This window comes from Onychomys torridus, chromosome 1 (genome assembly GCF_903995425.1).
Source record: "Onychomys torridus chromosome 1, mOncTor1.1, whole genome shotgun sequence".
Classification (NCBI taxonomy): domain Eukaryota; kingdom Metazoa; phylum Chordata; class Mammalia; order Rodentia; family Cricetidae; genus Onychomys; species Onychomys torridus.
The window spans coordinates 147338166-147362686 of record NC_050443.1 but is presented as its reverse complement, the minus strand read 5'-3'; the positions used below and the strand labels follow the sequence as shown (position 1 = coordinate 147362686).

Sequence of the window (24521 nt, the reverse complement as noted above, 5' to 3'; positions counted from 1 at the left end):
TATTATTTTGCTTCTTAGGAAACTTTTAATTATTACTGATCCAGTAAACATGAAACAGTAATTTTTCTATAAGTATCTATTTTCTTTAGTAGGGCCAACATTATGCGTCTATAAACCATGCATCTCCTATTTTAAACTTGTAACACAAACATTTTCCTAGATTATGAACAATGTTCCATAAATATATAATAGCTGCATAACATTCTGTATGCAGTACACATTCTTTATGGAAATCATCCTTAAATGTGAAATGTTTAGGCTGCATGCTTGCTTCTTCCTCCTCCTCCCTCCTCTACTGTCCCACAGTAGGATCTCACTAGCTCGGCCTGTGCTGACCTCCAACTCATAATCCGCTTGCCTCAGCCTCCCGAGTTTATAGTATATTTTATATTTTTTCATTACAAATTTGGTTTCTCTCTCTCTCTTTCTTTCTTTCTTTTTTTTTTTTTTTCCAAGACAGGGTTTCTCTGTGTAGTTTTGGTGCCTGTTCTGGAACTCATTCTGTAGACCAGACTGGCCTCGAACTCACAGAGATCCACCTGGCTCTGCCTCCTGAGTGCTGGGATTAAAGGCGTGCGCCACCACTGCCCGGCCAAATTTGGTTTCTTAAATGGTGAATTCTACATGTGGAGGATGCTATATCTGTTTTGCTCAACACTACATTTGAAATGGCTTTGCTTTCCATTAGTAAACACTCTACATAATAAATGGGTAAATGATGAAGTACTCCAGAATAGTCACATTCATTTGCGTGGGTTTCAAAAATGAGTTTTAAATATATGGTCTAGTGTAGCCTCTTAACTCATTTTAACTCTCAATCAGCAAAGAATTGTAATACTGCATTCTATTATAAATGCTAACTTATACTACATAAGCACTATACTAGCTTACATGGTACTAAGTATTAATACTGTACATTTCTTTTCACTAGAAAACCTACAGCATTTAGCAGCCTATTACCCAGATAACTTCCTGATATGTGTACAACAAAGAGAGCTCAGTTACAGTCCAACCTTCTTAATGAACAATACCAAGTAACTACTTACTTTGGCTTTCTGGAAAAACAAACGAAAACAGCCTCTTGGATCCACATTACAGTTTTTGGCCATTTCCATAATAAACTGCATTACCACAGCCTGATGTGCTATTTGTTCCATTAGAGCACCTTTCTGAAAAAGACACATACCAGAGTTACAGAAAATACTTCTGGAAAGAGACTGAATTGGTACTGAGGCAAATTTTGAATTTTTAGAGTACCTTAGATTTTACTCTTTATTAAGTAAAATACTAGCTAGCCATAAAGTGAATGTCTTACTGCTGTTATGTGGACCAGAATAACTACATGCTTTTGGCTTGGTTCACATCCTGATTACTCCATGAGAAATTTCAAAGGTGACTTTCTGACTAGAGTGCATGAGAAGGCAGCAGAGTGAGCACATTGGAAACAACAGTAAACCCTTGCAGTAAGCTTGAAGACAATAGGAGGACTTCACAATTCCTTCTAATGACCTTCCTGCCTTCTTTATTATTGTTGTTGTTGTTGTTGTTTTTCAAGACAGGGTTTCTCTGTGGAGCCCTGGCTGTCCTGGAACCAGCTTTGTAGACCAGGCTGGCCTTGAACTCAGAGATCTACCTGCCTCTGCCTCTGCCTCTGGAGTGCTGGGATTAAAGGTGTGCGCCACCACTGCCCGACCTCCTGCTTTCATTTAAAGTGAACAATGGAAGGAAGGAAGGAAGGAAGGAAGGAAGGAAGGAAGGAAGGAAGGAAGGAAGGATTCTATTAAAGTTTCCAGACACTCAAGGTTCATACAATACCTGCTCAGCTTCTAGATGAAAACACCATAAAATAAGGTATTTAGCAGTTTCTTCACATACAATGTACGGATGGTCAGACAGAAATCTCTGACTATCATCCCACCGACTCAACATACCTATAAAAGAGAATTGAATCACAAATGTCAACTATTTTCTTCCTTCCTGTGAGGCAAAAAGTGAATTCTAAATGTTTCTCTTTAAAGACAATTCCCAGTACCAGAGCAGTGTGTATGTGACAGGGCAAGCCAAGAGCACTAATATCTCTTAAAGCAATATCCAGCAGACTGAATGACAGTAAGTTTTATTTCAGCTAGCCTGACTAAGGAGGAGTGACCGGTTGAATTCCGCTGCTCATAGAAACACCTGACAGAGTCCTCCACACACTGCGGCTGTTAAAGGAGAGCAGATGATTTCGGAATATATCTTCTACTAAGAGAGCAGAATGCTCTTCATTAGAAAGAGGGTTAAGAATCTGTTACTAGCAGGGCGGTGGTAGCGCACGCCTTTAATCCCAGCACTCAGGAGGCAGAGCCAGGTGGATCTCTTGAGTTTGAGGCCAGCCTGGTCTCCAAAGTGAGTTCCAGGAAAGGCACAAAGCTACACAGAGAAACCCGGTCTCAAAAAACCAAAAACAAACAAACAAACAAACAAACAAAACAACAACAAAAACCCCACACACATTTAGGGGCTGGAGAGATGGCTCAGAGGTTAAGAGCACTACTTGTTCTTCAAAGGTCCTGAGTTCAATTCCCAGCAACCACATGGGGGCTCACAACCATCTGTAATGAGATCTGGTGCCCTCTTCTGGCCTGCAGGGATATGTGCAGACAGGATACTGTTTACATAATAAACAAACAAACAAATCTTAAAAAAAAAAAAGGCTCTGTTACTGAGTGGCTGCAGCAAAAGCCTGCAGATGGCCACAGAGCTTGTTCAAGGACAGCCTGAGCAACATTGCAAGACCTTGTCTCAAACAAAAAAAGAAACCCCAACAAACAAACAAACAAAGGGCTAGGGGCTGGTTCAATGATCCAAGTGTTTGCCTATTATTATGCATGAGGCCTGAGGCTCTAGCACAAAAATTTGTAAAAAGCAAAACTTTAAAAAATTATATGTGGCAAATTTAAGGGCGTACTAAACATTCAAAATAAATTAGAATATCTCTAATTTTTTTTTAAAAGAGTCCAAGATAATAGAGTCAAATGTAGACATTTATCAATTCAGGAACTTTATCAACTAGAAAACAAGCAAGTCAGTATTATAGTAACTAATATACTGCAATTATTTTAGTCACATCAGGCAATTGCTAATGCTGTCTGTTCAGTATATACAGTAAATAATTATTGTTTTAAAAAGTAGTTGAACATATGTAAATGCTGCCATTTTGTTTCAAGATATTAATGACTGTAAGTAGTACTTAGCATGCATCTGCATCTTTACCTAATTTAACAAAGACACTATTGCCAAGAAACATGGGACCTGAAGCGTGCTGTTCAGGGTTACATTTGAATGAACTGAGTATCACAACGTCAGAAACTTTAGTTTACACACAGAGCAAAAACAGTGTGGATATTACTAAGCCATTATTGAAGTTTCATAGGACTGTCTTGAGAATATGACAATAAAACTTAGCTCTCAACACAAAATGAATTCCTACATACTGAATTTCATGAGAGAACATAAGATCGAAATCAAAGACAAATACCTTACATTGCAACATGTGGGGAACCAACTGAAAATACACTATCTTTAGAAAAAAACTGGGGGCAATTTTAGTCTTTTTTTTTTTTTTTCAGTTAAGAAAAAGGGGGGTGGGCAGAGTCTTCTACATAACTCAAGAATCCCTCAATCTTTAAACTTCTCCTGCCTCTGCCTCTCAGTGATAGGATTAGAAGTGTGCACCATACTTTTCTGACAGTTGGATCATTGAAGATTCTGAGACACAGAATGATTCTGCAAATTTATTTAAAACTATTTCCCCAGGAGTTAACAAATGCTGAAAATCGGAGCTCATGAAGTACAATCCTTATTTCTTACACCTAAAGACATAAAATGCCTCCTATGGCAGTTTCTGCCCTCCCCCATACTTGGTTTTGAGAGTATCTCATGGAACCAGGCTGACTTTGGCAGCATTATGACTTTACAAAATCCTGTCTGTCCATTTGGACTGTGAATTAAAGACAGTATGAAAAGAACTGGTAACACTTGCTACCAATCCGTTACACGCTGAAGTTTTTATCTTTTTAATACCTAAGCCGTTTGAGACTCGACAAAGATATCAGATCTGGATTAGTATGAAATGGTGAAGTTACAAGTAGTCCATCTAGGTCTTAAAGAGAAAAGGTGTGGAATTTTATAACAAAGTATTTAAAGTGACTCCAGAGTTATAACAACAGAACATATCTGAAATTGCTGTTATTTTGAAATTTGTAAACAGAGTAACACAATCCAGAATGATGGACAGCCATGGTCTGGACCTCAGCTTCACCTTGGGCAAGTGCCCTCATACACCTTGGTATCTTCCCAAGTAGTAGAGTTAAAACGGTACCTGACATGAAGGATTTTTATGAATTAAAGATATTAATTCATAGAAAGCTTTTAGAACAGGACCTCACTTGTAAATACTTGGCGGCATGTATTAACACAATAGTGAATAACTCATTCATATAGCAAATACTTATTAAGACAATCTTTTGGTTAAGAAGCCAACCACTCAAACTAACCAATTTCTCTGAATTCTTAGACTAGCTTACTTTGACAAATTAAGTTAATTACATACTTCAAGCCATATGTTATCAGTTCTCAATGGTCTATCTTATTCTTAAAACTGCTCCCAGTACACATAACTCTGCATTATATTTACAGGATACACTTAACATTTTATACCATTTACCGTAACTATCTGCTACAACTCCTCTAGCTAGGCTGCAAGACCCTTGAGAAGACTGCTTTTCCTGCCTGAGGGCGTTTCTATGACCAGACAATTGGTTTTTATCTCCATGCCTAGGCACAGTCATGTTAGTAAAAACCAAATCCATCCTTCTCCCTGCCACCCCACAGTGCTCCTGAGGTTTCAGGTTACCTCAGGTATTCTAGAAACTCCTCTGACTTCCCATTTCTCTGGCATCAAACTGACCATGACGTTCAGTGACTATACTATTATATACTAAATACGCTTTTAAATATTAAGCCATGCCAAAATTTTAGAATAAATAATTTGTTGTGAAGAACTTGGTTCCCAAATTTAAAAAAAAAATGTAATTCTATCATAGAGACAATCTAAATCCTACAATACATGTTTTCAGTTCATTTTACTTCATATTTTATTCAGTTCTTCATAGCATGTTTTTTAAAAACAGGATATTAATTTTTTTAAAGTAAAGCATGAGTGAACAGAATCAAGATATTATAAATGAAAAGGTTTTTATACAAATGTTTGTAGTTTTTGATAAATTTTCCAGTGACTACATCCTACACAGATTCAGAAAATGCTGAATCAAAGTTAACTATGGCTGGATGGGAAAGTGATGTGCTCTGAAAAACCATTGCACAATTCAAAAGGCAGCTCCAAGAACCACAAAGACAGTGATGTTAAAGGTGTTAAACAGCTAAATAACTGTAAACTGTTGTGAATCTGAATAGTAAACAAGCTGTGTCTAAATCAGCACTTTTATTTCTAAAGCATGAATCAACCAACCAACAAAAATGTAAAGGAAAATCAGATTCAATAATCTTTAACACTACAACAATGGCACCATTTAATTGGTAAACTTCATCTAAGTAGAAGGATAAAAAGCAGCAGGAGAAAAGACATCAAACAGTACAAGGAAGAATTAGGAAGAACTATGAAGAATGTAAGAGACAAGTATCGGTTTGAAGTGCCTGCTGTGCTACACAGACAGCTCACCTTCACCAGGCCCTTTTAGGAGTCTATAATGGAATCCAACTTTGGACAGTCTCCACTTGGAAGCTTTAATTGCAGCTGCCATTCCAGATGTTTTTTAAGGAGTTCATCACTATACCTATCAGTCTGACAATGTTTTTTTTCTTTACTAATAGCACACACTAGCATAAGTATTTGCTTTCTGCAAAGGTGGACTGCATCAAACCTTCAAACTCTCATTTCAGGACTCCATCAACTGTGCTATCACTTTGTAAACGTGGATTTTGCTATCTTATCACCTCTGTAACTGTTAATTTAGTCCACTCTATGTTCATGGAACTTGGCAAGCAGAAGTAGCAGATGCCCCAGATGCCTATTTATATATAATAAGATACACATATGCCAGAGAGTGGAAAGTTAAACACATGAAAAGTTTGGGAGCCTACTACCTTAGGAACATTTCTGTGGATCCAATGTGCTGCAGCAAGTAGGGTATCTCCTCCAAAGTGAAAAGCCAATGTGCATTTCCACTAACAAACAGGTACAATGTGAATCTGGGAGTGGCTATAAGTCTGGTTGGATTTGAAGACAGCAAGGGTCTGGTTAGTATTACAAGATGAGATGCTGGAAGCTCACAACATGCAATGGTAAACAACTGCTTATTAATCACTGATGGATGTCAAGCCAGCCCTTTTTCTTGGCCATCTGATTAAGCACACAACAGTTTCATAAACTAAGGGACCATGTCTTAGGTAGGCATAGGCTTAAGATTATACACAGACTCAAGAACATGGAATCTTTTCATCAGGGATATTTCGGTAACTTAGTCCAGGAGAATCAATGAATACCAAATTTTCCAGGAGCAGAAACTCATGCTAAAACCCCAATATGGCACAACATTTTATAGAATTGATTATCCAGTCATAAAGTAGCAGCTTGAGTATATTGGTCCAATTTCTTCTTGGAGGGATCAATAATCCCTCACATGAACAAGCCCTTTCTAGAGCTGAAGTGTCCTCTCTCTTACCATGCTTCTACCAAATTACATTTTGGGGTGTACTAGATGGACTGGTCACTGTACCCCATTATTTTTGGCTCATTTTATATCAAAATAAATGATGAACATGAACTCATGAAATTCACTGTCTTACCATGGACTACTCAGAAACAGCCGGTTTTACACAGTGAGGAAAGGGTCTACTGAAGACTGAGTCTCAGTGTCAGGTGGATTACAACATCTTGTGAAGCTGGGATGTTTTCCCACACAGAACTGCAATCTACAACAAAAGAAGGGACTATTTCTCACCTACTAGGTGACATGGCTTCAAAGCAACCAGCCTATAGAATGCCAGTTGGGCCAAAGCACCACTCATGACACTATTCTCTCAAATGCCATGTGTGTGCAGAAAGGAGCATCAGTAGATGGCACACCATGCTCCTGCAGCAGACACATGGGTCTTGGTGGCAGGACTGAAGTAGGAATGGTAACCAACAACCTAGGACTTGTTTACAAATTACTATCTTCTATCCGTGATTAAAGACCCTGCTGCTTATTCCTTCTGTTTCTATATATGAAATGACACAATGATGCATGTAGAAATGTGAACTTGTGTGTTTAGCTCTTCAAATACTAGCTTTTTTTTTTGGGGGCTATTTGTAACAGAGTCTCATAGTCTAGGCTAGCTCTGGATTTGTGATCCCCTAGCTTCAGCCTCTTCAGTGCTGGGATTACAAGCACATGCCATCATGCCCAGCTTTCTTCAGGTACTAACTATTCTTGAATTAACTACAGTTTTTCCTTTAGAAGCAAAAAATACTTTCAGGGGGCACAAATGGAAAAAGGTTTCAACATGCCATAATGAATAAAACACAACAAGAATCATGTCTGTTAATTCACACAATACTTGAATTAAATATATATATATGGTCTGAAACTCAATTCCTCACACTTCCAAGCAGCATTTTCAATCTAGCAGTATCGCACTGCTTGTAAGTTTCAGAACATATGCATGTATTTTCTGATTCTGCAATTTCTAATGCTGTTGCCTAATCTCCATGGAAAATCCTTATCTGCCTTTCCTAAACAAACTCAAACATTGCCTCCTCCCCTAGGAATCCTTCATTTACTTCAATTTCAACCCCCCCCCCCATCTTCCCACAATAGAAAAAGCCAGGTGGGGACTGGAGAGATGGTTCAGTCATTACGAGTGCTTCCTGTCCCAGCACCCATGTTGGGAGGCTCACAACCACCCCTAACTCCTGCTCCAGGAGATCTGAGGCCCTCTTGTGATCTTCATGGGCCCCCTACTTATAGAGATACAAATACATAAAGAATAGAACATCTTAAAAAATGGTGTGTGTGTGTGTGTGTGTGTGTGTGTGTGTGTGTGTGTGTGTGTTCTGATTCCATGGTTAGGTGGTTCACAACCAATCATAACTTCTGCTCCAAGGGATCTGACGCCCTCTTGTGGTCTCCATGGGTCCCTTACACATGTGGAATACACTTACATAGACACAAACAAATAAACATAAAGATTAAAAAATCTTAAAAAATGTCAAAAGTTGTATTTTAGATGTGTGTGTGTGTGTGTGTGTGTGTGTGTGTGTGTGTGTGTATTATCTGAGCAACATGTCAAGGAACTATGAATTACACATCATCTATCTAAACCTGAGAAAAGGAAAAAATGAGTGTTGGAACTGGTAGGATGACTCAGTGGGTAAAGGTACTTGCACCAAACCTAATGACCTAAGTTCAATCCATGAACCCACATAGTGGAAAAGGAGAAAACTGATTCCATCCAGTTGTGCTCTGCCCTCTACACATGTGCTGTGGCATGCACTTGACCCCTCCCCAATGCCCATGAAAAGAAAATATATAAAACTTTTAAATGAATGCTTATCTTTTAATGCTAAGAAAAAATAGCAAAGAAACAACAAAAAAACAAAACATACAATCAGTCAAGAAATGCAAAGCGGTGACACCATCACAGAAAGCAGTATTAGCAGACTGAACTGTGCTTCTCTTTACAACCTAGTTTTAGATACAAGCAAGGTCTAAAGCACAACTGTCAACCCTGCCACAAGCAACAACACACATGGGGCTGGTCACATGTTTTTTGGACCTCATTTAAGAGGGTCAGTTTTATACACATACGGATGATATCAAACACAATAAAAAAGAACACTTAAAAAGCAGACTCACCAAAATGTCGGATTTTTTGCTCATATTTCTGCATAAATGATTGTGATTTATCTTCATCTTCTGTTTTTCTTTTATCTTGATTAATAAAACTCTGAAAAAATTTAGTAATTAAAATCAATATTTTAATTTAATTTCTTCAGATGCTGAGTGCTTAGCAATCTTTTCTATAGACAGGATGTAATAAAAATATTGAATAGTACTACGCATCATTAAACTAATCTGTTAAAATTTGTCATTAAAAAGTTAAACATTCTCATTTGGTAGTTTAATTTTGTTTTAAATTATAAATTTATCTAGGAATCACACAGGGAAAATAGTTGAATGACTTTTCATTAACCAGATTACCCTATCAAAGACAGGAATAGAAAGATTCTTTACATGAGTTACTCATTTCCAATAAATACTTGCAACTCTAGCCTAATCTCTGAAGCAAACTCAGTAAGCCAAAGTACATAGAGTCAAAGATATTTACTATAAATTCTTTGAGAAGAGATAAAACAAAAATATAAACCTTGACTGCATGTCTTAAAAACTTTCTCTTGGGAGGCTAAATAGTTTAATTCTTAAAACTAAGAACCAACTTCCCCGAGCAGTGGTGGCGCACGCCTGTAATCCCAGCACTCAGGAGGCAGAGGCAGGTGGATCTCTATGAGTTCGAGGCCAGCCTGGTCTACAGAGCTAGTCCAGGACAGGCTCCAAAGCTACAGAGAAACCCTGTCTCAAAAAACAAACAAACAAACAAAAAAGAACCAACTTCTACTAAGGAAGTATTTACATTTGTTAAGTAAGTCATGAAACAGACCAACAAGTTTCTCATCTTACCAGAAAAGCTAGCACAAGTTTCCCAGAGTATTCTGCGACTGATACACTTTATACCCAGATATTAGCACTGCCAAACTGAAAAGCACAAATTAGCTCCCTGCCAGCTCATATTTCAAAATAAAAGCACCTTGTATTTTTTTAAAAAATCTAGACCAATACTGTCCTAGTCACAAATATACCTTAAAATTTTCTACTAGCCCCATTAAAAAGCAGAAATACACAAATGACGTTCATAACCTAACATATTCAACCAAAAAATTATTAACAAAGCATTTCCCTTCTGGTGTTTTGGTATTGAGTAATGGAATCTGGTGTATACTTTTACACTTATAGAACATCCCAAATTGGATTAACCACATTTCAAGTACTCAGTAGCTCATGTGATACTTATTAGCATGGCCCCTGAGCAAGGATAACATTCAAAATTATGAAGCATTCTATATATGAATATATTAACTACATATTATATATATTTATTCTATATAAAATTACATACACACACACACACACACACACACACACACACACACACACATGTTTTGGATTTGCTTCATGTGATTGAGTATTTTGCCTGTCTGCATGTGTGCATTCCATATGCATGCCCAGTGACCAGAAAGGTCAGAAGAGTTGTTGCATCCCCTAGAACTGAAGTTACAGATGGTTGTAAGCTGCCATGCAGGTGCTGAGAACTGAACACGGGTCCTCTGCAAGAAGAACGTGCTCTTAACTGATGAGTCATCTTGCCAGCCCTGGTCTATATTTTAAGTTTTAAATTGCGTATCTTAATAGAGTATACCTACTTGGTAAAATTCTACCTATGTTACAAGCATACCAAAGCAAGATGTGGAACATGGGGCTCCTAGTTACTCCCTGTCCAGAGAAATTTTCCATATTGAAATTTAAACTTTAAGCCCAATGGGGTTAAGAATGCTTGCTGCTCTTCCAGAGTTTGGTTCTTGGCACATCAAAGATCTCACAAATGCCTTTAGTTCCAGCTAAACAGAATCTAGTATCCTATTCTGGCCTCCTCCAGAACCTGTGCACATGTGGCTTGCAATCACACAAACATACATGCATATACATAAAAAAACTTTAAAAATTTAAACTTTATGTATACAGTGTTCTGCCTGCCAGAAGAGGGCACCAGATCTCATTACAGATGGTTGTGAGCCACCATGTGGTTGCTGGGAATTGAACTCAGGACCTTTGGAAGAACAGCCAGTGCTCTTAACCGCTGAGCTATCTCTCCAGCCTAAACTTTAAACTTTAAAAAGATCCCAATTCCCCCCCAAGTGTATGCCCATGAGTTAGTGAAGGGAAATGATGAAGTGTAAAGGCCTCATTGCTCTAAATTCTCTTCAGAAATATAGTACTGTTTCAGACTCAGAAAACACTAATAAACAAGATCTACCTTTATCATAGAAATAAAGCTTTTAGCTTCTGTGAACTGTTTTCCATAGCCATTTTGACAAAAAGAGAATCAAAATATTTATACCTACCTGTATATTCACAGACTTACGTTTCACCAAAGTAATGCTTAGCAGAGGTTACTATTCTTCAATATTTACTCAAGTTTTATTCTGTATTAAATACACTCATAAGTTCCTAAGTTATCAAGGTTCACCTTTCTCCCCTTTTTCATGCACCATGAAATCAATCTTTAGAAACTCTAGTTTCCAAATAGGAAACAAATATATAAACCCAGAGAAGTTTGAGAAAAATGGGATTTTAATAGTTCAGCCAAGCTAATGATGTCCTTTGTTAGTACTTATTAGCACTACCAATGAACATCATTATAGGGACATCATTTTCTTTCTTTCCTTTTTATTTTGTGGGGTGTGTGTGTGGTTCTAGGAACTGAGCCTGGGTCTTGACACACTACACAGGGGCTCTTCACTGAGCTCCAGCCTCAGTCCTTTTGACTTCTTTATTTTGAGATAAAGTCTCACTAAATGGCCCAGGCTTACCTTGAACCTGGTACAATGTCTGCCTCATCCTCCCAAGTAGGCTGGATTACAAGCCTATACCATCAGGCCAAGTAGAAATGTTTCCATTCTTAAAGACATCTCTTTCTTTTTTCCATTTTATAGTTTATGTGTTTGGGTGTTTAGCCTTACATATAATGTGCACCACACACATGACTGTGACCACAGGGGCCAGAAAAGGGCATTGGATTCCCTGGAACTAGAATTGCAGACAGTTTGAGCCACCATCTGGGTGCTAGAACACAGACCTAGGTTCTCTACAAGAGTGGACAGTACTCTTAATCTTTCAGTCCCACAGTTTAGCATTCCTTCCTCAGACTTAATCCAGTACTTGATTAGGTACTTAATTTTCAGCTTCTTCATTAATAAAATAAGGTGGCTCAATTAAAAATCTCTGAAGCTTTGACCACTGCTTCAGGAGGCACAGAATGAGGGCTGTGAGCAAAGTAATCTTAACTTTGACTTAGTTGCTCCCATCAGTATAAAGGCCTCTATCCTTAAAAACAGTGAACACTTTTCTACACATTTCCTCATGTATATAAACAGTATTTTAGACAGTAAATGAAAAGTGCCTACAGAGGTTAGGGGGTATCAGCTCCATAGTACAGTGCCTTGCACTTGACTTCCAGTAACACAAAAATAAAACCCCTAAAACAAACAAAAACAACAACAACAACAACAAAATTGCAGGTACTAATCTGTAGCTGTAAGAGCTTTCAAACTTTTAAATACAATTTAAGCAATTGTATTTAAGAAGTAACACTATATATGCCCTAACATGAATTTTATAACACAGTGGTGAACTTCATTAAGTAGGATGAACTGTCATTTTTTTCCCCACTACTTGAAGATAAAAATGCTGGGTGGATAACACCAAAATGTTTTCACAATTTGCTTAAATTGGCTCTGCCACATTCTTTCAACAACAAGCTCTCAGCTTCTACAATTTAAATCCATTTCTTCTTCAGATTCAAAAGGGAAAGCTAAGGCTTCTATACACTAGTGAGAAACCGAATAATGTCTTGAAGAAAACTTAGAGCTGGTGAGGTGGCCAGGCAGGTCAAGGGACTGAAGGCCTTACATTATATAAAGAAAGGACCAACTCCACTAACTTATCCTCTGACCTTCACACACATCCCCTGGGTGATACTGTGTACCCCAACAAAGCTTGCCTGAGGATCAGAGGACAGAGCTTGCCACTAAATTAGACATAGAGGTCAGGCAGTGGTGGCACATACCTGTAATTCTACCATTCAGGAGGCAGAGATCCGCCTGATCTCTATGAGTTCAAGACCACACTGGGCTACATGAGAGAAACAGAACCAGGCAGTGGTGACACATGCCTTTAACCCCAGGAATTAATATTGCAGGACACAGAAAGGTATATAAGGCATGAGGAAACAGGAACACACTCTCTTGAGGCTGAAGATTTTGTAGAGATAAGCTAGTAGCTGGCTGTTCTGCTTCTCTGCTCTTTCAGCTTTCACCCCAATATCTGGCTCTGGGTTTTTTTTATTATAAGAACTTTTAAGACTTACAATGCCCTAGTAAGCTTGCTCTTGTGCACACACCTGCTCTCTCCCCGCATCCTCCTTATACTTATACATACATACACACACACACACACACACACACACACACACACACACACACACACCTGTAATTTAAAAAAAAAAAAACAAAAAACAAAAAAAAAACTACTAACTCTGCCAGCTAGTGGTCCCACCACTCACAAGCTAAGGAAGAAGAGTTGTTTGTTTTGTTGTGTTGTTTTTTATTTTGCTTTGTTTTTTGAGTCAGAGTCTCTTTATGTAGACAAATCTATCCTGGAAGCTATGTGAACCAGATTGGCCTCAACTTACAGGGACCCTCCTGACTCTGGCTGGGGTTTGAAGGCATGTGACACAATGCCCTGCTGATTATGAGTTTGGAGTGAGACATGGATACATGGCAAGAACCAGTCTCAAGACTGGGTGTGGTGCCACATGTCTTTTTTGGGGGGGAAGCAGAGGCAGGCAGAGCTCTGAGTTTGAGGCCTGCCTGGGGTATAGAGCAAGTTCCAGACCAGCCAGGGCTACACAATGGGACCCTATCTAAAAAACAAAGTAAGACAAAACAAAACAAACTGATTCTGCCTAATAAATAACAGAACTCTGTATTAATTTGGCAAAAGTATTATACTATCTAAAAGTCTGAACTATCTAGATTATTAATTGTAAAGGGCTGTTTCAAAGTGTCGATACTAATACTTATAAGAGAAGACTGGCACCCAAAACAAGACAAGGTGCCTAGTTCCTTCACTCTTAGTCGATATGGCGCTTGATGTCTCACAGCATTAAGACAGAAGAAGAACAGAAAAGGAAGAAGTAATGTGTTCTTATTTGTAAATAATATAATCCTATTGGTCGGAGACCCGACTACACTAGAAATATCTTTAATTTGATACACTTTCAGCAAAACTGTAGGATACAAAACTAACAAAAATCAATAGCTTACAGACTAGTAACATGCTGAGAAATAAATCAGAAAAAAAGATTGCATCACAATTGCCTTAAATAGAGACAAAACAAAAGACCTTGGAATAAATCTACCTCTACCCAGGAAGTAAAAGATACCATCTATAGTACAAACCCTAAAACGCTGAGGCAAGAAATCAAAGGAAATGGAAAGATCTCCTATGTTGATGGAATACAAGATTTAATACTGTAAAAATGGCTATCATATCAAGAGCTATTACAGATTCAATGCAATCTCCATCAAAATCCCAATGTGTTTCTTCACAGAAAGAGAAAAAACCCCAAACATTCAAATGGAAGCACAAAGACCAGACAGCCCCACACCACTGTGCTAAAAGAACAATGCCAGAGCTTATCAGTGTACTTGACTTCAATGGTACTAGAGCCATAGTAACAAAAACAGTACACTACCATGCAGCCACAGCTGACAAAGGTGTCAAAAGTAAATTAATAGATCAGAGAAAAGGCAGCCTCTTTAAGTGGTAATGGCAAAACTGGATATCCACACATGGAAAAATCTAGATCCTTATCTTCACCCAAAAGGATCAAAGACCTTAATGTGAGACCTGTTGTGGAATATTATTTTAAGATGTGTTACAACTGTTTATGATCTTTTGGGGGGCTCGCCACTCAGCTCCCAAATAAGTCTCACATGGAAGCTTATTCTTAATTATGAATGCCTGGCCTTAGCTTGGCTTGTTTCTTGCCAGCTTTCCTTAAATTATCCCATCTAGCTTTTGCATCTGGGCTTTTCCTGTTCTCCTCTGTAAATCTTACTCTTACTCCATGGCTCTTTCTCTGGCTGCTTCTCCTCTCCTCCCAGATTTCTCCTTTGATTTATCCTCTCTGCCTGTCAGCCCTGCCCATCCCTTCTCCTGTCTCACTATTGGGCATTCAGTTCTTTATTAGACCATCAGGTGTTTTAGACAGGCACAGTAACACAGCTTCACAGAGTTAAATGCAACATAAACAAAAGTAACACCTTAAAATAATATTCTACCACAGTGGAACATTTGTTTAATGATGCAAAGATGTGTTGCATTCTTTTATGTTGCATTTGTTTAACTCTGTGAAGCTGTGTTACTGTGCCTGTCTTTATAAAAACACCTGACTGGTCTAATAAAGAGCTGAATGGCCAATAGCAAGGCAGGAGAAAGGATAGACAGGGCTAGCAGGCATAGAGAATAAAAGAAGAGAAATCTCGGAGGAGGGGATCAAGGAACAAGAAAAGGAGAGGAGGACTCTAGGAGCCAGCCACCCAGCTGGGCAGAGAATAAGAAGGAAAGAAAAGATATACAGAAACAGAGAAAGGTAAAAGCCCAGAGGCAAAAGGTAGATGGGATAATATAAGAAAAGCTGGCAAGAAACAAACCAAGCTAAGGCTGGGCATTCATATGAAATAATAAGACTCTGTGTGTGATTTATTTGGGAGCTAGGTGGCAGGCCCCCAAAGAATAAGAAGTAAAAAAACAACCAAACAAGAGAGACCTGAAACTTTGATATTAGTAAAGGAAAAGGTACAGAAAACACTTTAAGATAATGGCATAGGAAAGACTCTGAATAGGACTCCAGTCAGTCAAGAAATAACACCAGTAATTAACCAGAGACTTTATACAGAGTTTCCCCATAGAAAAACAAAGAGATAACCTAGAAAATGAGATAAAAATCTGTGTTAGTTATATCTCAGAGGTCTAATACCAGTTTTAAGATTAAAATGTTTTATTACATTTACTTGTTTATTTTGCATAATGAGCATGTATATGTGTGCGTGCAACAGAACATGTGTGGTGGTCAGAAGACAATCTCCAAGTGTTTCTTCCTTCACCAAGTGGGTCCAAAGGATCAAACTCAGGTCATTAGACTTGGTGGCAAGCCATGTTTACCTGCTGAACTGTCTCACTGCCCCTAATGTTTTTTACTATAGTTCACAAAGAATCAAAACAAACAGCCCAATCAATAAATGGGCTAATGAAATGAGCAGACAATTCTCAAAAGATAAAATACAAATGGCTAATAAATATATGAAAAAATTTTGACACCACCAGCCATCCAAGAAATACAAATTAAAACTATATTGAGATTCCATCTCACCCCAACCAGAACAGCAGCCATTACAAAAACAAGTAACAGCCAGGCAGTGGTGGGCACGCCTTTAATCCCAGCACTTGGGAGGCAAAGGCAGGTGGATCTCCTTGAGTTCGAGGCCAGGCTGATCTACAAATCAGGACTGGCACCAAAACTACAGAGAAATCCAGGCTTGAGGAGGAGGGGGGGGATGACAAAAAAACAAAACAAAAGCTGGCAAGGTTGCAGACAAAAGGGAACACTTACACACTAATAGGAATGTATGAGAGCCCAGCTACTATGGAAGTCAGAATGTAGGTTTCTCAAGAAACTAAAAATAGATCTACCATAGGGTCCAGCTATATTTCTCCTGGATAATTACCTAAAAGAATGTCAGTCAATATATCAGAGATATTTGCACACCAAAATTTGTTGCAGCACTGTTTTATTAGCTATGACAAAAGCTAAGTTATGGGACTAACATGGGTGTCCAATAACTGAATGGATAAAGTGAGAGTAAATATACACCAGTATACACAGATAAAAACACACTGTTTTATAGCCATAAAAAAAAAAAAAAATGAGGTTATGTGATTTGCAAGAAAATAAATTGTACCTGGATATAGTCATATTGCCTGTTTTCTATCATGTGTAGGCCCTAGATTTTCTATAAATATACACAATCACTAAAGTACAACGTGAAACTATCTAGGGGCACACAGGCAACTAACAGGAAGAAGAATGGGTGAGAAAAGGGAGAATGGAAGGGTATAAGAGCTGACTATGTCAAAGCACATGTATACATTGTATACTTGCATGAAAATGGCTTTACGTAACCTAGTATAATAAAACTTAAATTAAAAAAAAAAAAAAAAAAGATTACCCGAGTTTACTAAACCTGTGCTGGTAAACTGAACGATTTATTTACAAATCCAGTAACTATGTGTTACAAAACTGACAGGAAGCTGACAGCAGAGTGCCATCAGGAAGCACTCACATGTTAGCTGCAGGACACAGGCCCATGCTATCACGCTACCCGACTTCATCTTCCCAGCTACCCTACATGTTGAAGAAAGCAAGGCCTGGAGATGTTTGCTATGCTAACAGTTATTTACAGAAGCGTCTGTTTTCCTTCTTCATTTGTATCTGTGGTGCTGGGAACGGAACCCAGGGTCTCTTGCATGCTCTACCTCTGAGCCACATACCCAGCCCCTTGTCTTCTTTCTTTATGGTCCAACAAGAGATCATACCTTATTGAAAACATCCTTGCTAACGGCATCCATGTTCCAGAGACTCATCCTCTCTCTCTGGACCAGAGCCTCCTCCTTCTGCCGCCATTCTTCCTCCCGCTGCCTCAGTTCTGACACCGCGGTCTGTGCTCTGGCCTGTTCCTGATCCAAGGACTCAGAGTTATGCAGTGCTAAGCTGCCAAGTTTCTGCTGGGCTTCAGCAAGATTCCATTTGCACGCCACAGAGCTCTGCACAAATTCTTTCTGCTTTTGGCAAGCTAGCTCAATCCCATCGCTATACATCTAAATAAAAAGTAACAACAACAGTATTAGTAAGGAATGGAGGTGGTGGTAGCAACACCACAGTCCACTGCTTTTCAACTCCAAGGGTCTCTGTGATGTTTCTGGAGCATAGCACATCCGTATTCTTTGTCCTCAATGACATTTCACATTCACCAATTAGACTCTGAGCTTTGTTCATCTACGCCCCTCCCCTGACAACTAGCAACACAAAGCCTGGCAACTGTCAGTAACTTGCAACAGCTGGCCCACAACAAGCATCAGATGTGCAGGCTCCAGAATCCTTCACCAGAAGGAAAGCAAAGCTTAAGTCCAGTTCCTCAGTTATTTGTGGCTTCTCATCCTGAAAACCAGACCTTTCGAGCTGTAGCCTGCAAGTTCTCCCTGCACTGAGCATACTTTTATTGATTTCTACTTTTGTGTTATCACAATTTGTGGTGATGTGAGAGCTTGTAATAGAAAATTCTACTTATAAAGGATTATATCATATAGGTACTATATATATTGACTTAATCCAAATCAAAAAAGTAAAGGTTAAATTAAGAAGTGCCAACTGGTCTGTCCTGGTGACTCTGCTCTACTGAGTAGTTACTTTTAATATCTGCATAATTACTTATGTAAATGCAATAGGTATTTAATTCCTTATATTCCTTGTTTCAACAACAAAAGCTGAAGCTTTTTTTTTTTTTTTTTAGGATTTCTTGGTTAAAAGCACAATTTTATATTACTTACTGAGAATCACTGTTCTCAATCTGTTTGCACACCTGTTTCAGTATTCAAGCCTTTATAATTTTACATCTCAATTGTACAACTATAATCCTATTTTTTTAGTCCTGATTAGCCATTTTATACTCTACTAGGGTGATCCTTCCAAAAAAGGAGTGGTGGGGGTTCATGCTGTTTATTAGAGTCCATTATTAGAAAGCACAGACTCCTGAGTTCCATTTACTTTTGCTTCCTGGCTTATTCTTCCCACCCTCGGGACCGTGTTTTCCCTGACAACCCTCTGTCCTCTACCCAACTCCTGCCCAATACTTCAGCCTTTTCTTGTCCATTCTTTCCAAACCCCAGCTATACACATTTCTATAGTGGGTTTTCTGTGTTGGTTTTTTTGAGACAGGGTTTCTGTGTGTACCCTGGATGTCCTGAAACTCACTCTATAAATCAAGCTGGCCTTGAACTCACAGAGTTCCATCTGCCTTGGCCTCCCAAGTGGTGTTTATTTTCAACGGGGTATATATTTAGTTTTCTCTCTGACTACCAGCTTTGTAAGGAGTCAGAATTTAATAACTGTTAGATGAAACTAATCTTTATTTCTTGAACAAACTGTTCTGAGGCAGGCAATAAACAAGCCTCTCCTACTTCCTGAGTTTCCGGGCACATTCAAGATTTCTACAGTATGTGTATGTGGACTGTGGCTCTATGTGGACACTTGTTATCCTGGCACCTTATTTAGTCATTATGAAGGCTTAAAGCCCAGATACCACCTTGTCTCTAAATAACCAACACTTATTTTTACTTTTTGATACACTAGAAAAATTATGGAGTTAGAGGGTTAGCTCAGTGTTTAAGAGCACTTGCTGCTCTTGCAGAGGACCTGAGTTCGATTCCTCCCACCCATATGATGACTCACAATTGTCTGTAACTCCAGGGCATTCAACACCCTTTTCTGAACTTGGCAGGCATCAGGAATGCACGGAGTGCACAAACATTCGTGCAAGCAAACACTCATATACATAAGTAAAATGATTTTTTTTTTAAAAGAAAAATAAGTTAACTGCGCTTTAAAATGAAGCCATAAAAAGGAGAAAATGAAGCTGTAAAACTTAATTTGTAAAAGACAAAGCCATACCAATAAAGGCTATTGAAGCAAATGTTTCTCAAATCAAGCCAAATACAAGAATTATTTATATTTAAATTATTCTCCATAGACTACCCATATACCATTTGGCCATACTATCCAACATGCATTGGAATGACTAAGTATAATATCGAATCTTTTAAAAAGAATGCAATACAGGGAATTTTACCCATGTTAGGGCAAGAACTCTCTGCTGAGCTACATTCCCAGCCTATATTAGGTCTTATTTTAATCTGTGATAATATAACATTTTAGAAGGACGTAATTTTAATGAACGAAAACTCTGCAAAGGAACTGTTACTATTCAAGCCCACTGGTGTGACTTTACATCAAAAGTCCTCAAATAGCTGGCCAGACAGGGTCCCAGCACTGAGAGGGCTAAGTGGACATGGGCCCCACCCCTAACCAAGAAGCAATGTGCAAGTGATACCTGCTAGAAAAGGGAAAATCACTTTTCTTCACTGGAATGTTTCTGGGTACCAGCAACCATACTCTAGGGCAGGCCCTATGCTGAGGAGTAGTTGGCCAACACAAAAGGAACTCCATGGGATTTTGTGAACATTTTGTTTCATTTTAGCATTTTAAAAATATTTCATTTAATTATTCTTACTGGTCTTTTTCTTGTTTGATTTTCACTCAGGTGGTGGTTTTGCTTTTTGTTTTTAAAAGAGAAAGAACATAAAGGTGGGTGGGTAGAGAGATGGGAGGATCAGGGAGGAGTTAGGAGAGTGGAAAAACATGATCAAAACATAGTATATGAAAAAGTCAATAAAAAAATATAGAGAATTTTTTTTAAGTTCTCAAATAGGACTTCTAAATTCTGGCTTGTCTTTTCACACATCACTTGTTATATTGAGATAGCACTCTCTCTCATATTTGATAAAAAATTAAGATAGCCATTTAATGCAGATTTTAAAAGCCTGTTGATTGATTAAACATTTTATGTTTTTAAATATTCTAACCCCCAAATTTAAGTCCTAAAGCTAACAAGAAATATAAGTAGGCTTGTAATTTTTATGTCTGCAGGAGTAATGACTTGGCACATTTCATCACCATTTAAAGGCCTTCTCATACAAATAAAATTTTATAGTATTTCTCCAGATAGGCAGTGTAGAAGTGGGTTGGAAAAAACAGTGGACTAGGAGTACTAGTGAGGAGTCTGCCACTAACTAGACAACCTCAGGGAAATCTCTTTTAATGAAGGAAATAAGCCTCTTTACTTTCAATCCCCCATCCCCTAAACAAATGCACAGGAAAAACTTGTTTTAAAATACTGAATCTCTTGGATTACTTCTTTTTTCCAGCCACAGTGCACTGAAATTCCTGAGATCATTTTCCCTCGCCACATCTGTTCAAACTGACACTAGCAATTGTTCATTTCCTCCCTCTGTAAGGCTATGTATACACAGATGACACTAGTGAGCCATAATTAGTAGGCGATTTCTGACCCATCAACTCTCATTTTGCCTCACTTTCCCTGTGAATAGTTGGATGAATACAGTCTGTGGTTATGAAACAGCATATTGTGTGTGAGCCCAGTTAACTCAGCTGGCTGACATAACACCATCATCCTACACTTGCTGGCAAACAATTTAAACCGGTCATTTTTATTTAAAAAAACAAACAAACAAACAAAAAAAAAAAAACAACTACTAATTTTGTTACAATATTGTACTGCGTTTTGGAAAAAAAAAAAAAAGCCTAGAAAAAAAGACAATCAATTTCATTAAACAAATTAAGTGTTTTGTCTGTGCTCCTGAAACCTGGTTCAAAACACACCCAGGTGAGAAGTCATGATGTATGTAAGCACTCCCAGAAAAACTAAATGACATATCACACTTGGCAGTTTCTGAGGCAGGAAAGCTGGGCAGAAACCCACAAGTAATATCAGGGATTGGGGTAGCTCTGTGAAAGCAAAGCCACTTCCGTGGCTGTTACGTTACACTGGAGACTGAGGCGGAATGAAACGATTTTTACAGCAAGGGACCAATGATTGAGTGAAAGGGAGGTGTGTGCCAACGTCAAAGGCGAGGCTTACAGAATCTGCTGAGATGTCAGCGTGGGAAAGAGCACGTGAGATGTTGATGTCAGGACTCGGTGTACTATTATAGAAGTACAATCACTCACTGTTCCTATCAACTGTGCACAAAGTAGCTGGGGCTTGGAATAAAGGCTCGGATGAAAGCACGTACGAGGGGGACAAATAAAAGTCAAGTTACACAGCCCGAGCCGCCCCCGTACCTCGGCGCCGACACGACGGGGAGAGGGAGGGACCTCTTGCAAAGGTGAGGGGTTGTCGGCCGAGGAGAAGGGACCAGTGTGCGTGGACGTGGAGGTCGGGAAGGAGCGCGTGGCCAGCCCCTCTCTCGCGGAAGATGCTGCCTGCGCTGTGGGTTGGCACCCGGACCCCCGCGATGCCCGCGGACGTTCCCCGCCTCCCCTGCCATCCCCTCCCCTCCCCTCCCCCCAGGAACGCAGGCTGTTCTCACCTGGGCGCCGCCGCCAGGCACCGGCGGGTAGTGGGAAGAAGAGGGGGACACGTCCAAGTCGCTCTCCTCCTCGGCCTCCCCGACAGTCCTCGGGAAGCTCCAGGGGCCCGGCGGCGGCCACGGCTGCTCCATGTCCCGCTGGTCCGGGCCCGACAACCGCCACCGCCAACTGCCCTGGCGTGAGTAGAACCTGCTGGGCGGAGCCAGCCGCCCCGCCGGCCACGGTCGTTACCCAGAATTCCTCGGCCGCCGGCCAAGCCGACGCACGCCCCGAACAGGCCTGGGCCGTACCGCCCCGGGACTGCGGAAGAAGAAGTAGCCGGCCGCGGCGTCATTTCCGGTGGGCGAGACAGGGCGTGGCCGCGCCTGAGCAGAGGGGGTCGGGTCTGGAGCTGACTGTCCAGGGAGGCCCGGGGTCTTGGGGGTTCGGATCTCGGTGGTCAAAAGGAGTTTTGGCTTCTTCCTCCTCTCGTGCTTCCAAACTGCAGCTCCTTCGTGCACTGCAGTCTAAGTCGGCGTCGGGGATGGGCAGGGAGTGTGTGTGTTGGGCGGGGGCGTTTTAGGAAGCAGAGCCAACTTTGCTTTAACTTCAAGTTACCCACGACAAGACACTAAAAATAAAAAAACGGGAGCAGACACGTTTGTGAAGAATTGAGACAAGTGGCAGATATATCGGAGGGCTTCCTGTCCCTCATGTCTTGTAGAATCGTGAAGATCAATGCGCTCACTGGCTGATGAAATGATTCCAAATGGCCAGAGACCACATTTTAAGAGAAAGACCCAGAGGCGGGGCGGTGGTGGTGCATCCCTTTAATCCCAGCATTCATGAGGCAGAGGAAGGCAGATCTCTGTGAGTTCGAGGCCAGCCTGTCTACGGTTTTAGTTCCAGGACAGCACAGAGAACCTCTGTCTTGAAAAACAAAACAAAACAGAGAGACAGACAGAGACCCAGGGACTGAGAGTGTACCTCGGTGGTAAAGCCCTTCCCTAGCACAGATAAGGCCCCAATTTCAATTTCTAGGACAGAAAGAGAAACAGCGAGGGTGCAGGGAGTCTAACTTAACCTGTATGTTTAACAATCAGGCCTGTTGCCTGCTCATAATTAGACCAGACAACAGAACCTCAGTCTTTCAGCCTTTGATTGGCAAACGGTGTGCGAGGGGGAGGAGGTTCACAGGAATAAGCCGGAGGACCACATCAGTTGGCCTGCTCCATCATTCTTCACCCTCTTCCCTTGAGACAAAGTCTCTCCCTGAGCTTGGAGAACTCGAGACTTGCACTAGGCAAGCCCCGCGATCCCTCTGCCTCAGTCTTCTTACAGAGGTGCAGGCTTTTTACACAATTGTTGCGGGTTTGAACTAAGGTCCTCATGCTTACGCTGCTAGCGTTCTTACCCAGTGACCCGTCTTCCCTTGCTCTGGTCCGGCAAGCTCTGAATCCTAATGGTTGACTAATGCATGAGAAAAATGTAGTTAGAAATGCCGTGTAACCTTTAGGGAAGAGGAATGACATGAGAGGCTTATGTGCTTCTGTTCTGATTTTTCACGACCAGCAAAATACGCAACAATATTTTTACAGCAGTAGCCAAAGATTGTATCTACAAAGATGTTTTGAGGTGGTAAAGGAAAGCTAAAAATAATTAAGTAGAAGCAATGGAATTGCTCACAGTTGAAAAATAAAGTAGATCTAGGTGGGCTGATATGGAAATATCTCTGAAATTAACTAAGTATGGTGGTACGCGTCTGTATCCTGGAGAGGGCTGAGGCGTAAGGAGTATCAAGTTCACCACCACCCTGGGCTACAATAGACAGGGCACTGAGTTAAGGAAATCTGTGTAGAGTGAGAACATACTTTTTTTTAAAGGGGTGTGTGTGTGTGTGTGTGTGTGTGTGTGTGTGTGTAAATCTTGGAAGGTATAGAAGAAATTAAATACTTACCCTGGTGGCTGAGGCCATGGAGGAAAGATTCTGAGGGTCTCACTTTCACTGTTAGCATCCCTGTATTGTGCTGATTGATGATTTTCCTACAAGTGTATAACTTTATAATTGTAAATGAAAGTTGAAAAGCATTTCACTCAACCCCTGTTGAGGTCAAGTTTAAAAAGCCACCGGGGAAGGTGTGACGGGCGAGAGGAAAGGGAAAAACTTCTTCCCCTCTTTAATTGAAACCACAAAGTGCTTCGAGTGGTGCCTGGCAAAGAAACCAGCTCTCTGTCGATGCAGAGTTCTCTGTGAGTTCTAAGTTGCTCTCCTGGATTTCCCTCTCTTCTGCCTGATCTCTAATTTTAGAAATCCTCAGATGTTGTGTGGGGAAGGATCTTGTCAATGACCATAGGTTTAAATAACATCTGGGTAT

At 40.0% G+C, this 24521-nt stretch overlaps 1 protein-coding gene across 2 annotated transcripts in view; it reads right to left on the bottom strand.

The window, feature by feature from the left end:
• The window catches only part of Cdc37l1 (cell division cycle 37 like 1), a 31236-nt gene extending 8756 nt beyond the window's left edge, over window positions 1–22480 (bottom strand). For both annotated transcript variants that reach the window (XR_004946805.1, XM_036208789.1), the window contains exons 1-5: window positions 22167–22480; window positions 17538–17819; window positions 8901–8991; window positions 1816–1931; window positions 1047–1169 (exon numbers count right to left, since the gene is read on the bottom strand). Coding sequence is in view for 1 of the 2 variants with exons in the window: in XM_036208789.1 (XP_036064682.1) it covers window positions 1047–1169; window positions 1816–1931; window positions 8901–8991; window positions 17538–17819; window positions 22167–22298 (744 nt within the window). In the remaining variant the exon portion in view is untranslated. The remainder of the gene's footprint in view (window positions 1–1046; window positions 1170–1815; window positions 1932–8900; window positions 8992–17537; window positions 17820–22166) is intronic.
• Between the last annotated feature and the right edge of the window lie 2041 nt (window positions 22481–24521).